The sequence below is a fragment of the Barbus barbus genome, assembly GCF_936440315.1.
Source record: "Barbus barbus genome assembly, chromosome: 3".
In the NCBI taxonomy this organism is placed as follows: domain Eukaryota; kingdom Metazoa; phylum Chordata; class Actinopteri; order Cypriniformes; family Cyprinidae; genus Barbus; species Barbus barbus.
Genome location: NC_136731.1, coordinates 44,053,236 through 44,070,660, shown reverse-complemented (window position 1 = coordinate 44,070,660; position 17,425 = coordinate 44,053,236). Strand labels below are relative to the sequence as shown.

The 17,425-nt window shown below is 38.3% G+C and overlaps 1 protein-coding gene across 2 annotated transcripts; it reads right to left on the bottom strand.

The window, feature by feature from the left end:
- Positions 1 to 9,179: 9,179 nt before the first annotated feature.
- LOC306848434 (uncharacterized protein) lies at positions 9,180 to 16,130 on the bottom strand. Of its 2 annotated transcripts, none has more exons than XM_079382980.1 (2): positions 15,362 to 16,124; positions 9,180 to 10,934 (listed from the first exon to the last, which is right to left on the bottom strand). In XM_079382980.1, the coding sequence occupies exons 1-2, from the start codon at positions 15,868 to 15,870 to the stop codon at positions 10,925 to 10,927; spliced, it is 519 nt and encodes a 172-aa protein (XP_079239106.1). In that variant the 5' UTR covers positions 15,871 to 16,124; the 3' UTR covers positions 9,180 to 10,924. The 2 variants fall into 2 exon arrangements, with proteins under 2 accessions (XP_079239106.1, XP_079239105.1); XM_079382979.1 differs by having other exon boundaries at positions 9,225 to 11,134; positions 15,362 to 16,130.
- Positions 16,131 to 17,425: the final 1,295 nt, after the last annotated feature.

Genomic DNA, 17,425 nt, shown 5'->3' with positions numbered 1-17,425 from the left:
ATTAAGAACCGTGCTTGCACAGATTCTGCGCAATCCTCTTCACTAATATCCTCTGCGTCTCAAATGGGCTCAAATTGTTAAACAATATAGACAACGGCATTGTTTACAATACAACCGGTGCCACTGAGGTGAAAAGCGGTTTAGCAAATCACAACGCACTTGGCCACTAACCAATCAGAGCTTATCACGTATTTCTGAGGGAGGGGCTTCATAAAACCAGGAAATGATCAGCGCGTTTATCAGAGGAGGGACCGAGAGGTGTGGAATAAAGGTAAATTATGTGAAAAATGTGTTTTTTTTTTTAAATATGAAGCATGAACACAATCAAGCCTAGTTAAAAAAAAAAGTCAATCACCTCTTTAAATAAATTAAAAACAAATTCAGAACATTGCTGAAATTTTTCAATTTCTCAGTCCCTTTGGCGCAATTTTTAGGATGTGAACTTTTTGTTTTTCTCAAAACTAATAAACTATTAAATATGTTAATCTCTTTGAACAGTTAGTTTCTTGTTCACACCAGATTTGAATTCTTATTAATATAAGCAAACTGCAGGGGTTTTAGCAAAAGGATAAGTATTGTCTACAGTTTGAACAACAACTAAATTAATATGGCTTTCTGATTCTCAGACAAATTATATATATATATAATTTTCTTTCGCATCATCATGTCTTCACAAACAAAATGATCCAAAATCTGTCAAAACGTACTTGTATACTCAAATATCTACCAGTGTCCAGAAGATGGAAACTTAGAAATAGTATTTTTTCCCTCTCTCTCTCTGATTTATGTCATTTTTGTGGTAATTTTATGTTCACTTTGTCTCTTCATGAAAAAAATGTGTATAAATAGACACACAAATCAGTTATTCTTGAGACATGGGACAAAACATGTCCACCAATTGTAACTGTAATTGTAAAATATTTTCAATTGTAAATGTTATTTAATGTATTTAACACAATTATTATTAATTTTATCATTATTACGTGAAATCTGACACTTATTGTCTTCTCACTACATCTAAAACAGAGTGTCCACAGAGAAGGGTTCATTCATATGCTATAACATGGACAAACATGTTTTTGTTTTTTTTTATGATAAAAAGAGCTTGTTTTATCAAAAGCAACACTTAATATCAAAGCAAGGTTGTTTTTCAGTGTCACATGCATATTTCATAAGGTTTCAAAGTTGTGTCCCCACTTTTTGTCAACACCATCAGACTCATTAAACTGTAATGAAATCAGGGAATATCAGGGGCAGCTGTTACTCTAAAGGACCCCTTCCCACAGTCCTTCTCTGCAGAGTACATCACTGTCAGACAGGCTCTGGTCAGTTTTATAGATTCAGAATATTTTAAATCCTAAAGTTAATATTTCCTGGTCACAACCTTGATATGTCAACACCATCTTTTATGATGGAAATTATTTGAAATATTGAGATCATTTTATTCTCCTGAAGCATGTTCTATTAGCATCTAGCATCAACAAAAAAACCAAAAAAAATGGCTAATACATAAACCCCATTTGTTTTGTGAAAGAAATGCCAAATTTGTCACCACCGTCAGATTTTGTGTTCCAATAATATATCAAATTACTTAAATGTGAGTCTTGAATAAAAGCTTTATAAACAATAACATACTCACTGTTTGTTTTAATACAGTTATTGATTCAATGTATTTGATAGTTCAAATGACTTCAAATTCAGGTTTCCGTCACCACAGTCAAATGCGTCATCTCCGTCAGGCACATATTTTGATTATATTTCATTATGATATTTTATATTTGTTGAGGAATGTGAAAGTGTAATCTGTCGGCTAACATTAGAATGTTTTTAAATGTTAAGTTACAGTTAAAATGATATTGCACAGTCCAAAGTAAAAGAGCACATTTTATTCAAAAAGAAAAGTTGGGAGGTTGAATCAAAGCGTAGCTCAGTAGCTTAGTACATATAAGATACATAAATGTAGTTTCATTTGTCTGAGTACAAGGTTTTATTTTTTCAATTTTGCCCCCTATTTTGTACCACTTCTCAAGAATGACTTCAATATGACTTTTCTGTTTATAGGCAAACACACTTCCACACTAATAAATGTACTGTATGAAAGCAAATGTGCACATTATTTCTCTGTGTGACTTTTCCCAGTAAACTTTTACTTACCATTGCAATTAACTGATGAACACATCCGTGTGGAGCCCAAATTGGTTGCACCAAGGGCGCGGTTAATTTTGTCCCATAAAACAACACGTCATCTGCTGAGAATCTTTTGTTTGCTGCTGATTTTAATGAAAAATCAAACAATAAAGTTATAGCAATGTAGTAGCAGCAAGGTAACGCCTCGTTCACACTATAAGCGGCACAAAGCAACACAGTCCCATTCTTTTCAATGGAGGGCCAGCGATTTCCAGTGACATGAGCGACAGGATGTAGCGTGTCCAGTGCCTACAATGGAGGAAATGTTAGAGCTATGAAAACAATACTCCTGCATTTATGATGTTTCCCTGAGGGACTACTGCAACAGGGTGAACAAAGGTCAAATAAAAACATATTTTACATGCTCTTGGCTTTATACAATCCATTACAGCCACCTAGTGCACTAAATATCCCACTTATTACCTGCAGTAATTAATGCAATGTATACTTCTCGTTTGCCCTGTTCTTATTTATCTATTAAATAATATCGTCGTTGTAGATCTGATTCACACTCAATCCAGATAGAATTACAGCAGCTCTTTGTTTTCTGTCATATTGGCTCATAGCTGTGTAACATTTGGACCAATCAGACACACAACTATTTGTTATATTTCACAAATAATCTCTTATGCCCCCTCACTTAACCCAAAAGACCAACTATGAGGGTCTGTGGACATTGTATATATTATTACTTGTATATGTTTTACGTATTCTATCCTGTTTTATGCATGCTTATGATAGAACACTAGTTGATATTACCTCATGTATATCATGTTTGGTCTCTATCAATTCGTCTTCGGATGATCTAATTGAGAGTGTATATTATATGTCGATACCTATGCAACATATAAGTGTTCTTAGAATCTTTAATAGTTTGTATATCAACTTCCAATCCAGTTCATATGCAAATTACCATGCATGGAGACAAAGAGTCATACACTTTCCCTCCTAAAGTTCAAGTCACCGTAGGCTCTTTGACTCCCCAGAGGTGTGACCTCTATAGCAGATAAAGCTCTCACATCAGTGACGCCCCTGCAGTCTGCGGTTCTGTTAGAGGTCCTTGCGGCCTCGACTTTCCACTAAACAAAGGATCCTCGGATCTCAGCAGATCTCTTTCTTAGCTCTTTTTCTCTTTCTACCTGGGAAGAAACTCCCAATTACTACCGAGCCAGAATAACATATTTTGGAGTTCATCACTCTTCAAACCCGGAAGAACTTGAAGAACTCCAACACAACCACACTTTCCAACCATCAGAACTTTCATCCAGACACTCGTTCAACGACCAAAGGCATTGCAAGTATCGTACATTTAACTAAACGAAACAGAGGTTTAGTATACGCTATAGACCCGTTATAAATGGTGCTGATGGTTTTATTCAGGTGGTTAACTGACTCTTTTCATAGCTTCATTCTCTGATTTCCTGATGGTTTCATCCATCAGCTCTCATTTGCCCTTTCTCCATGTATGAGTGATTGTATGTATGTTTGTTTGTTTGTTAGACTAGTTTGTGTTAGTGTTTAGTCAATAAAACTCAAATTACACGAGTTTCTGATTCTGCCTTGCAAATTAACGTCCCTTTTACGATTTGTGATCCTTACTACATGCTCTAATGTATTAATGCTTAGGAAAGTATTTTCTGTGGCCAAGAAAATATCCTTTCTTAGAGTTGATATGAACTTACACTGAATGTTCGCTGGATGAACAGATTAGTTGATGGCAATTTACTCCTGCTACAGTTATTACTGTCAGCTGATATAAATAATTGTAATTAATTGTAATTATTTATATACAATTCCCTTGTGATTATAAATTGCTACATTTGTAATCATTGTTTTTTTTAATGATGCTCAGATTGAAGTGACTCCAGATCTCCAACCCTCAGATACTGTAAATCATTCAGCACTTTAAACTCCTGTGTTTTTGCTTTCTAATATTGATTTATAATTTATACTGGTTTCATTTGTTCACTAATTCAGTTGATCAGATGATTTTATTATGTTGTTGGCTAACCAGCTAAGTTTCAGTTTAGTTTGCACCAATCCTGGGTTTTAGGTATCATGAAAGTGGCTTGGCTTTTAGCTGTGTTCATTACCATAGTAACTCCATGATTAACCTCTTCTGAGGCAGGCTATGTTCTGAGTTAGAGATCTCAAACTGAAATTGGACCAATCAGATTTGAGCAAAGTGACACATGTCTGACACAAAAAAGTCACTCCCCCAGTTTATCTTGCTCCAAATTAAAGGTCACTAGTTCTGAAAAAAATTGGCTGGCCAAAACCAAAAATTGAGTTGTTTTATATGATTTATATAATTATATGATTTATATTATTAATATTCCATTACATACAAGCAATTTTAGTTTAACAGTTATTATAAATAATTTATTTTAAGTGAATGTCCAAGAAATCCTAATGTTGTTCTTTGACTTGTATCAACACACCCATGTGATCATAAACTCCACCCTCTCACAGCACTCACCAGGAACAGACTGACGTGTTATTTCTCCTTCCTGTCATACTGACAAAAGCAATAAATACTTTTTGGTGTTAAAAATGATCCGAAATCAATATTTTATAAAGTACAAAACCAGCCAGTGTTCAAAACTATCGCCTTTAGCCCAATTCACATAATAATGTTTTCTAATTTGAGTGGCACGGGTAGATTTTCACGGGAAATTCGAGCATGGTACTGCGTGCGTCATTACATCACGTCTGTGAACATGAAGAAGTTTTCCCAGCTAGCAGGCTATCTCATGTGAGGATCCTGCAGGTGACACATCATTTATAGTCTTTTCTCACAGCAGCTGGAATAATTAAACTTATCATTTTGATGGCGGATTGTGATCCAGAAAGGATTGTGTGTTTATGAAACACGTGTGAATGAAATTAAATTATATTCCAGTTTTAAACGTTACAGCAGATTTGTATTCTAAAGAAAACCATTTCGAAAGAAGAATAGTTTGCTTTTAAAAAAATTAAAAGAATTTCTTAATATGAAATTTTAATGGCATGACAATTAGATTAGGCTGTACAGAAATTGAAATCTACACGTTAATACACACTACACTCATAGTCATGCAATGCTGATGTTGTTAACATTAATAATTGGAGAATAAAGTAGAACAATAATAATACTTTGCACGGTTTGATGTGATATGAGCTAACAGATCGTTAGATTTAATCACCAATGGTTTATGCTTTTTTCCTCAGTTGGTAAGAACAAACATGGCAGACTTATTACTTACAGACTGCAGCTTTAACATAATGGACTCCAGCTGATTATTTGTGTAAATGACGATCATCAATCTGCTTCTGGATGCGTTATATGTCGGTCTCTGAATTTCTCTCAGATCTGAATGATGTGATTGTGCTAATGTGTATGGATGGAGACGATTGAAGTGAATGTGGTTTGATTTTAGTCTCAAGCAAAGCACACAGAGCGTCAGATTAAACTGCAGTTTGAGAAGATTCATCAGTTTCTCAGAGATGAAGAAGCTACAATCACTGCACTGAGGAAGGAAGAGGAGGAGGAGATGCAGATGATGAAGGAGAAGCTGGAGGAGATGAACAGACACATCTCAGCTCTTTCACACACAATCAAAGACACGGAGGAGATGATGAAAGCCAGTGACGTCTGCTTTCTGAAGGTCTGATTTCAGATCATTGATTGATTGATGATTGATTGAGTTGTTGATGATCAATGGTGTGTTTGTTCTGCAGGAGTTTCCAGTCTCAATGAAAAGGTGAGTGATCTGCTGATGTCTCTAGTCTCTCTGCTTCTGGTCCAGAGCCACTGCAGTTCTGATCCAGAATACTCTTCCAGAGTCCAGATCTCATCACAGCCGGATCCACAGATGCCTTCTGGAGCTTTGATTCATGTGCCAAGTAACTTGGGCAACCTGCCCTTCAGAGTCTGGAAGAAGATGCAGGACATCGTCTGCAGAAGAACTGCTCTTTCGTGCTCATTATATGATCACAAGAGAACAGATCTTCTGTGTCTCATCAGCTCCTGTGATTCTGGATCCAAACACGGCTCATCCACATCTCATCCTATCTGATGATCTGACCAGTGTGAGATGGAGCAGGAAAACACAACATCTTCCTGATAATCCAGAGAGATTTGGTGAGTCTTTCGGTGTTCTGGGTTCAGAGGGTTTTAACTCAGGAACGCACTGCTGGGATGTGGAGGTTAAAGAAAGCTCATGGTGGATTCTTGGAGTAATTACAGCATCAAACCCGAGGAAGGGATGAGGTTTCTTCAACACACGCATCTGTAGTGTGGAGTATTATCAGTATGGTTGCTACTCACATTCAATGTACAATGTATCTACACACATTCACAACCTCCTTCAATCACACACTCTTTCCATTCTTTGAAAGTTCTTCTCCTCTGAGGATCTTAGCGATCAATAGTCATACAACTGCATGTTAAATGTTCTTTGCATAAATTGTATGTCTTTTTCAGCATGAAAATTGAAATTGACCCCAGAGAGCATTTCTTATGTTCTGTGAGGAATTGCTTTCCCAAAATTCACACTGTCCACCCAATCTGATACTGTGGATGAGCAGGACAATACACTGATTTCATTTTATAAAAACTCCATTGAAATGTAAATTGACAGGTATTACTCGCTGTAATTATTAAAACATTATTTGAAGCAACCGTTGTGTGTACATTTTGTCCAGTGTACTTGAGCTTGGAATTCTTTGTTTTTTGTTTTGTTTTTTTAAAGGTTCTGCCACAACCGTTTTTCAGAATCAGAATTAGCTTTATTGCCAGGTATGTTTGCACATACGAGGAATTTGTTTTAGTGACAGTAGCTCCACAGTGCGACAGAATGACAATGACTGGACAGGACACAGATAATAATAATAATAATACAAAAAATTAAATAAATAATAATAATAATGTACAAATATACAAAATGGACAATATGCAAAATAGAAACACAATATACAAAATAAACAATTGAGTATGTACAGGTAGGTGCACATTTGAAATGTAATAAGTATGTGTTAAAAAAAATAAAAAAAGTATGATGTTGTGTTTCATGTTTATTGTTAAGAGTTCAAATGTTCATGAGATGGATTGCCAGAGGGAAGAAACTGTTCCTGTGTCTGGTCGTTCTGGTGCTCAAAGCTCTGTAGCGTCGACCAGACGGTAACAGTTGAAAGAGGGAGTGTGCTGGATGTGAGGGGTCCAGAGTGATTTTACCAGGCCTTTTGCTCACTCTAGATAAGTACAGTTCTTGGAGAGTGGGGAGGGTTGTACCAATGATTCGTTCAGCAGTCCGGACTACCCTCCGTAGTCTTCTGAGGTCAGATTTGGTAGCTGAGCTGAACCAGACAGTTATTGAAGTGCAGAAGACGGATTCAGTGATGGCAAGAGTAGGACTGTTTCAGCAGCTCCTGTGGCAGGTTGAACTTCCTCAGCTGGCGAAGAAAGTACAACCTCTGCTGGGCCTTTTCACAATGGAGTCTATGTGAATCTCCCACTTCAGGTCCTGAGAGATGGTGGTGCCCAGGAATCTGAATGACTCCACTGCAGTCACAGTGCTGTTCATGATGGTGAGTGGGGGGAGAGCAGGGGGGTTTCTCCTGAAGTCCACGATCATCTCCACAGTTTTGAGCGTGTTGAGCTCCAGGTTGTTAAGACTGCACCAGACGGCCAGCTCCTTAACCTCTTGAGGGGAAAAACACTGTGTCCCTTCTGCATCTATGTGACAGCAAACTTTTCCAAATGTCTGGTCAAATGTCAGGCTATTTTGTTTTTGTACATGGAGGTCTTTACAAAGATCTTCAGCCTCTCACTGACATGAGCCATCATCTCACCCTGTGTAAAATCTGTTACCATTATCCCTGTTCCTATAACAGCAGCCACCAATAACTCTAGATGATTACAAACCAGTTACACTAACAGCAGTAGTCATGACCAAATCCAGCCTGAACTGCAGCAAATATACAGAGGAGATTGGATTTATCTCAGGACAGCATGAATCAGCTACAGAGATGAAGTCCAGAAAGTAGAGCTGTGCTTCTCTAATATCAACACCTCCACAACAAAAGAGCTCATTCTGGACTTTAGCAAATCTACTAATGTTTAGATAAACACTTTCCTTTTCTCTTAAGGCGAACACATGACTCTTGGAGAAGGAGACAAGGTGCTAGAGACTGGAGATTGAAAATAGGATTATTATTGATTATTGATTCCCAATTACTTATATTCAAGATTTCTAGTATTTGTACAGGCTTTACATTTTTATTTAAATGTTGTAATTAGTAATTCATTCAATTTTATATTTGAAGCAGATTTCTTAGGTGACAGCATTAATTAAAGTTTCTTAAGGGTCTCAATCAAGACAATACCCATAATAGCTGTCACCGCTCAAATTAATGCATGGCTCAGATTAACTGTATAGCATGTGTGCAAGACACAAATACAATTATAAAGTAATTATTTCATCATTAATAAATCTTTCAATGACTAAAACTGGCTGTGTTTATAGTATTATAGACAACACAACATTATATTATTTTCAAATTATTTTTTTTATTATTATTATTTTAAATTATTATACCTGGACAAATAGTGTACTCTTGTAATAAAGTAGCAGTGGTTGGGACAGATTTTACATATCAATTCTGCTTAAAAAGATGTGATCTAATCCTGTTTACATGAAATGAGCTGCTCTCCTGAGCAGGTTTAGGTTAAGGACCTGTTGCTATGACAGCAAGTCTAGGATGAGCTTTATTTACACTATTAATTGGGCAGTGTGCACATACCAAAAATAATAAAAAATTCTGTTTTGAAGCTTGTGACATAAATGCGCACATCAACTTGATCACTTTATTTAGCGTTCATTTAAACACTACAATCAGATTCATCAGTCGACATGAATTCAGTCCGAATTAACCAAAAATTCCAATAGGGTCTGGCTGCAGACTTGCACTTGCACTCGCAGACACTTGCGCTTCCGCGAGTGACGTCACTTGCAGTCTTTTTTATTTTGTTCTATTTATTAATTTTTTGTTTGTTTGAATCTTTCAACATTTTACAACAGTAGCCAGGTGGTGAAGACAAGAAAAAATTAACTAAATTACAATGTCACTTGCAATCGCCGCTTGCACTTTCCGCTACCTGCGACTTTACTTGCATTCGACACGAATCGTGTGCGTTGCCAATGGAGACAAGGCGCTGTGGTGGTTAAACGATTAAAACTAATTTAGTACAATAACGAACAGGGTCCTGCAAGTCATCTGTAGGAGAAAAAGACAAGACCCGCAAGTCCGTGGCTACAGAACAGCAGAATATGAACGCAGTTCAAAATTGTGCATGTAAATATATCACAACTTAATTTTGGATTAGTAATATGCATTGCTAAGAACTTCATTTGGGCAATTTTAAAGGCGACTTTCTCAATATATAACTTAACCCTCAGATTCCATATTTTAAAATAGCTGTATCTTGGCTAAATATTATCCAATTATAACAATATCCATTTTCCATATATTAATGGAAAGCTTATTTATTCAGCTTTAAGATGATGGATACATCTCAATTTAAAAAAAAAAAAAAAAATTGACCTTTATGACTGGTTTTATGATCCAGGGTCACATATAAGATTTTACTCCAGTGTGAATCCTCTCATGTATTTTCAGGTGCTCTGACCGTCTGAATCGCTTGTCACAGTGTGAGCACTTGTACGGTTTCTCTCCAGTGTGGATCCTCTCATGTATTTTCAGATGTGACAACTGAATGAATCTCTTGTCACAGTGTGAGCACTTGTACGGTTTCTCTCCAGTGTGAATCCTCTCATGTGTTTTCAGAGTTGCTGACTGACTGAACCTCTTGTCACAGTGTGAACACTTATAAGGTTTCTCTCCAGTGTGAATCCTCTGGTGCTGTTTTAAACTGCTTACTGAAGTAAAAGTCTTTTCACACTCAAAGCATATGTAATCTCTCACACCAGTATGCATTTTCTGATGTATTTCCAAATTGTGTAGACATGAAAAGCTCTTTCCACACAAATAACAAGAATGAGGTTTCTCCTTTGCATGAACTGTCAGGTGTTTCTTCAGGACTGAAGCCCACAAAAATGTTTTGCCACATTGATCACATGTGTGCTGCTTCCCTCCAGTGTGGATGTTCATGTGATCCTTAAGATTTGCTGATTTTGTGAAACTCTTCCCGCACTGATCACAAGTGAATGGTTTCTCTCCAGTATGAACTCTCATATGAGCTAAAAGGTTTCCTTTTTGTGTGAAACTCTTCCCACACTGAGCACATGAGTACGGCTTCTCTCCAGTATGAATGTTCATGTGTTTCATAAGGTTTGAAGATTGTGTGAAACTCTTCCCACACTGATCACAAGTGAACAGTTTCTCTCCAGTATGAATGTTCATGTGTTTCATAAGGTTTGATGACTGTGTGAAACTCTTCCCACACTGAGCACATGAGTAAGGCTTCTCTCCAGTATGAATGTTCATGTGTTTCATAAGGTTTGATGATTGTGTGAAACTCTTCCTGCACTGATCACAAGTGAACAGTTTCTCTCCAGTATGAACTCTCGTGTGAAGATAAAGAGAATGTTTGTATGTGAAACTTTTTTCACACTGAGTGCAGGTGAAATATTTATTTGCTCTCTTTTTATTTAAATCTTTCTGCTTGGGTTTTTCTCCACTTTTGACATGATTTTTCTCGTCAATTTCACTCCGTTCTTCTTTCTCCTCATTATCTTCAATCAACTCTGAAACAAAAGTAAAAACAGTAAATCTTCATTAACTCATTAAAAAATTAACCCGGATATAACAGCAGAAAGACAATTGTACTACAAACTTTTGATAATTTTTATGTAATTTTATAAATTATACGTCCCTGAAACGTTCCATGAATGAGGTACACTGATCTTCAAATTATTAGTTTTCAATCAACACAAACTCAGCACACCTGAAAAAAACAAGTAGGAAAAACTCCAACAACACGGTCAAATCCAAAATATAAAAAGATGCAATTCCGCACACTATCAGTACTTGATAAATATTGAAATTTATTGTTATAATCACAAGCAAAGTTTTGGTCCACTGACCTTGTCACGGTTTGGTTTCTGTTTAGTTTCCCTTTAACCCTTATTTGTTTTTTTCTGTTCTAGTTTCCTGTCATTAGTTAATCTTCGTTCATCCTTCTCACCTGTGTTATATTAATTAGCTTGTTTCCTCGTTTGGTTGTTCCCTTTATAAATCCTCAGTTCTCCCTTAGTCTTCGTTTAATGTTGTATTTATGGCAAAGTGTGTTAATGTTTAATAAAAATACTCCTTTTCATCCATTCCTCGTCGTGCGCATTTCTCTACAACCACAGCCCATAACAGAAACCGAGACCTAAACCGAAAAATGGAGTTTGCAGATAGCCTCTCTGCTCTGGCCCGCCGAGATCTGCCGCTGATTGAGTTTGCGAGGGAGTTGTCTTTGTTCTGGATCGGGGCAAATTACCATCGCCCCGTGGATCTCCCAGACACCACCGGACTCACCTGGAGGGAAGGGATCCTCCGGTGTCTGGAGAGTGTCCTGCCTCGATCCAGAACCACCCCGCCGACCGCAGCTCACTTCAGCCAGCCGCGATGATGATAATTCCACCCGCAGCGATGATTGTTCACCCGCCGTTAGTGGGGAACCCAAGCCTGCCGCCGTTCGCGGCCAACTCAAACTCGCCGGCAGAAAATATGGCAAGCCCGCCGTCCGAGAATATGGCAAGCCCGCCTTCCGAAAGTATGGCAGGCCCACCGGCATTTACTCCAGCGATACTGGATATGGCGCTACCGTGGGAGTTCGCTGAGCCCATTTTAATCCCAGAATCTCCCTCGTCTCCGCTGGTCCCGTCCAGCCCTCCTTCGCCTCAGCTGGTCCCGTCCAGCCCTTCGTCTCCTGAGTGCCCTCCAGTGCCTGCTCCTCGCAAGTGCTCTCCCGCGTCGCCGTCCAGCTCCGCTCCCCCAGAGCACCCCCAAGAGTCTGCGCTGCCTGAGCGCCCCAAAGAATACACTCCTCCAGAGCGCCCTCAAGTGCCCACTCCTCTAGAGCGCCTCCCTCAAGTGCCCGCTCCTCCAGAGTGCCGCCCTCAATTGCCCACTCCTCCAGAGCGCTGCCCTCAAGTGCCCGCTCCTCCAGAGTGCCGCCCTCAATTGCCCACTCCTCCAGAGCGCCGCCCTCAAGTGCCCGCTCCTCCAGAGTGCCGCCTTCAATTGCCCACTCCTCCAGAGCGCCCCACAGAGCCCGCTCCTCCTCAATGGCTCCTAGACGGTAACTTCCCCAAAAAAATTTTTTTTGGGGGGGGGCCCATATAGTCGTGGCCTGTGTGGCCAGGCCAAGGCCACAGAGCCCCTTGATCCGCCATGGCCGTCCAAGCTCCCTGATCCGCCATGGCCTCCCGAGTCTCCAGTCCCGCCATGGCCTTCCGAGTCTCCAGTCCCGCCATGGCCTCCCGAGTCTCCTGACCCGCCCTGGCCTCCCGAGTCTCCTGGCCCGCCATGGCCTCCCGAGTCTCCAGTCCCGCAATGGCCTCCCGAGTCTCCAGTCCCACCATGGCCTCCCGAGTCTCCTGACCCGCCCTGGAGGCTTCCCTTGTCTCCTCCCTGTCCTGGCCCTGCTCCAGCCTCCAGGGCGCCCACCCTCCCTCCCGATGTGACTGTTACGGTGCGGGACGCACCTTCCCGGGAAGGGAGCGATATCTGTCACGGTTTGGTTTCGGTTTAGTTTCCCTTTTGCCGTTATTTGGTTTTTCCTGGTCTAGTTTCCTGTCATTAGTTAATCTTCGTTCATCCTCCTCACCTGTGTTATATTAATTAGCAACTCGTTTGGTTGTTCCCTTTATAAGTCCTCAGTTCTCCCTTAGTCTTAGTCTTAGTTTAATGTTGTATTTATCCATTCCTCGTCGTGCGCATTTCTCTACAACCACAGCCCATAACAGACCTTCATCAGGCATAAATTATTATTTTTAAAATATTATACGCACAAATCTCATGTTTCTATAGGGAGAGCTATTAAATATGTTTAATGCAACCATGCATTTGCATTATAATTTTTATTAATTTATAATCATTAGCCATTTATATAATTTATTGTTTGATTATTTTTTTATCATTTATATAATTTGATTATTCATTTATTTTCTGATGATATATTTTTTATTTATTTTCCTTGTTTACGCATTTTCATTGTTAATCTGATGATTGTGAGGTTTAATGAACTGTTTTGTCTGAATGAATAAGAGATAAGAGGGAATGCTAATGGAAATTCAAGGTTTATGGGATGTTATTGTGTTTGGTATAATGCTACTTGGATTTGTGCTGGTTAGATGAAGTCTGAGCATTGAAACATATGCAACTAAGATTATTCAATAAACTTTGCTCCTTTTTATCATCTTCACTTCGTCTCCTGGTCTGGTCTTCTCTGGCTTTGCTCAGTCATCTTCTAGGCTCATAGAAGACTATTAATACAGTTTTGGTATCAGACATTACTTGATGCTAATGGCTTTTAAAACTAGTCTACCACATCCAGTTTTCAAAAGTCTTGTGAAGAAATGTTATGTATGTGTTTTATAGCCTTATTTTAGTGACTATTTCATTTGAGAAAATTGTATTTTTCACTAACCATGTATAAACGTTATTTTCTCAAAAACACAAACATGTATGCTAGTAACACTACATTCATGCTGCTCATGTATTATTGTAGCCCAGTTTGTGCCGATTACAGTGTAATCAGACTTTAGTCATTAATATGTTTTTAAGATACTGAAAAAAGCACAAATGTCAGGGCATGTCAAAACTTCTCCAGGGCCCCAAAACAACATCAGACCCCAGAGGATTAAAGCTTTGTAAGCCTAGGCACCACAAACAGTCACTAAATACCCTTACAAAAAAAATACTGCAGTTTTTTAAAAAGTAATACTGCAGTTATTAGCCTATGATTATATTTTTATATTTGTTTTTTCCCCATCATTTTGATCTCTTTACATTAATGTTCTGACCAGTTTTGTAAATAAGCCTACTGTAAATGCTCGACATAAAGCTTTGATAATGCTGACTGGAATTTATAGCCTATTAGAAATGCAGTTTAAAGGTTTAATTTAACATATTTCTTTTTTTTTCTGCGAATTAATAATTATTAATATTATAGCCTACTGCCTAGCGTTTTGTTGAGGAATGAATCATTCACGTAGTTTAATTTGTAATTGAAAACACAACACGCTCATGTATCATCATACACGGGCATAAATAGCCTACAATCATAAAGTATTGGCATAATTGTCAGGCGTTTACAGGATTTGCAAAATATATGGTAGCAAATAGCATAATTATACAGAACGTTAATTAGGTAAAACGATACACGAAGTGAAAGGGAAAATAATAAAATATTATATTTATATTAAATAAATATTAAAATATAGCCCTAACAAGTTAATATAACCTAATAATAATAATAATAATATACAAATATTAAATGAAATGGTTAATGTAAATAAAAAAAATGTATCCATCTCTGATAATACCGGGTTGCTACGGTCATGTAGATTCTGACATCCAAAGGCACAACATACATTTTATCTCTTATTCTGTAGATTTTTCCCGTTTCACTCCGCTTGTTACCGTGTGTTTCTGCCACCACAATGCGTGTGCAGCTGAGTGATGTCTACATGAAATTGGTCTATAGGAAGTCTACATTACAAAAAAATTAACACTTGCCAAGTCTACTGTAACCACAGAACTTATACAATACAGCATAACTGCAGTACAGGGCCTAATACAAGAAGACTTTATTGGCAATGAAAAGAACCTCTTTGCCATTAAAGTGAAATTACTGAACCTAATCATATGAGCTTTATTTAAAAAATGCTCATAAAAAATAAATAATACAATTAAATAAATTTGTCTATAAGAAGACCAAGAAGTTTTTGCATCTGAAATCTTCACCTGAATTTCAGCGCATCACTGAACTGCAGTTATATTGTATCTGTACTTTATTATACAGCAAATCTACAGGTGCACGTCATTGTACTTCAGTTTTACTGCAGTGGAACTTTAATGAACTGCAGTTATATACTTCATTATACTGCAAATGTCCAGTTGTACTACTTTGTACTGCAGTAATTTTTTGTAAGGGTATGAATGAAGAATAAACACCAACCTCCGTGTTCCTCCTGTTTTATTCTCCAAGTTTCTGGTTCCTCGTGGTTTATTCTCCAGGTTTCTGGTTCCTCCTGTTTTATTCTCCGGGTTTCTGGTTCCTCCTGTTTTATTCTCAAGGTTTCTGGTTCCTCGTGTTTTATTCTCCATGTTTCTGGTTCCTCGTGGTTTATTCTCCAAGTTTCTGGTTCCTCTTGTTTTATTCTCAAGGTTTCTGGTTCCTCGTGTTTTATTCTCCATGTTTCTGGTTCCTCGTGGTTTATTCTCCAAGTTTCTGGTTCCTCTTGTTTTATTCTCAAGGTTTCTGGTTCCTCGTGTTTTATTCTCCATGTTTCTGGTTCCTCTTGTTTTATTCTCAAGGTTTCTGGTTCCTCGTGTTTTATTCTCCATGTTTCTGGTTCCTCTTGTTTTATTCTCAAGGTTTCTGGTTCCTCGTGTTTTATTCTCCATGTTTCTGGTTCCTCGTGGTTTATTCTCCATGTTTCTGGTCCCTTGTGTTTTATTCTCCATGTCTCTGGTTCAATCATGTTCTCCTCACTCTCTTCTTTAACAAACACCATCTTCACAGCAGATCTCAGTTCAGATGATACTCCTCCAGATATTCCTGCTTCAAAACATAGTCACGACTCTGAGGATGAGAATATTACAGGTATTTACTGACCTGATTCAAAAACTGTATTTTTCTATTAACAGAAACAACATTTCTAACCGTTTGTATTAAACCAGTATGACAACAGAACAAAACAGAGCACTCTTCTTCCTCTGGTTTTATGGTGTTTGGCAAACAAGCGTCTGTGTTTTAGCGCCACCCGCTGGACTGGAGTCAAGAGGAGGGGAAATAATACGGGGAAAATTACATCAGAATCAGAATAAGCTTTATTGCCAAGTATGTTTAATACGTGGAATTTGTTTTCATGGCAGAAGCTACTACAGTGCAACAGAATGACAGTGACAGAACAAAAAAACAGATAATAAAAAGAAGAATTAAAAATAACAAGTAAATAAGGAATAACAATATACAAATTGACAATTGTATGTACAGGTATATATCAGTAGACAGTTTTGTATGTACAGGTATATTATGTGCAATTGAAATGTTGACTAAGTATGTGTGTTAGATATACAAGTGTATAAATAGTGAGTCTACCATAATTATTGTCAAGTGTTAATGAGATGGATTGCCTGAGGGAAGAAGCTGTTTCTGTTTATGGTCGTTCTGGTGCTCAGAGCTCTGTAGCGTCGACCAGACGGTAACAGTTGAAAGAGGGAGTGTGCTGGATGTGAGGGGTCCAGAGTGACCAATGTACCAATGATTCGCTCAGCTGTCCGGACTACCCTCCGTAGTCTTCTGAGGTCAGATTTGGTAGCTGAGCTGAACCAGACAGTTATTTAAGTGCAGAGGACGGATTCAATAATGGCAGAGTAGAACTGTTTCAGCAGCTCCTGTGGCAGGTTGAACTTCCTCAGCTGGCGAAGAAACTACAACCTCTGCTGGGCCTTTTTTTACAATGGAGTCTATGTGATTGATGGTGGTGCACAGGAACCTGAATGATTCCACTGCAGTCACAGTTCTGTTCATGATGGTGAGTGGGGGGAGAGCAGGGGGGTTTCTCCTGAAGTCCACGATCATCTCCACCGTTTTGAGCGTGTTGAGCTCCAGGTTATTAAGACTGCACCAGACAGCCAGCTCCTTAACCTCCTGTCTGTAAGCAGACTCATCACCGTCCTGAATGAGGCCGATCAGTGTGGTGTCGTCTTCAAACTTCAAGAGCTCGACAGAGGGGTAGTACATAGTGTGTCTGTCTCATATTCACACGGTTTTAAATAACTGATTGAAAAATTCAGCTTTAAATGATTCAAGATTTTTATTCGTCACATACACAATTATACAGAGTATAACCAGCAGTGAAATGTAAGTCAGGTCCTCTCCAAGAACAGTGCAATTATATAGTATACAAATATTAAGATAACGAAAAGTAGAAAAAATAAAAATAAAAGATAAAAAATATAAATATAAATGTGCAGGTCAGTATGTTGTTGACATAGAACTCCGTGGGGAACGCAT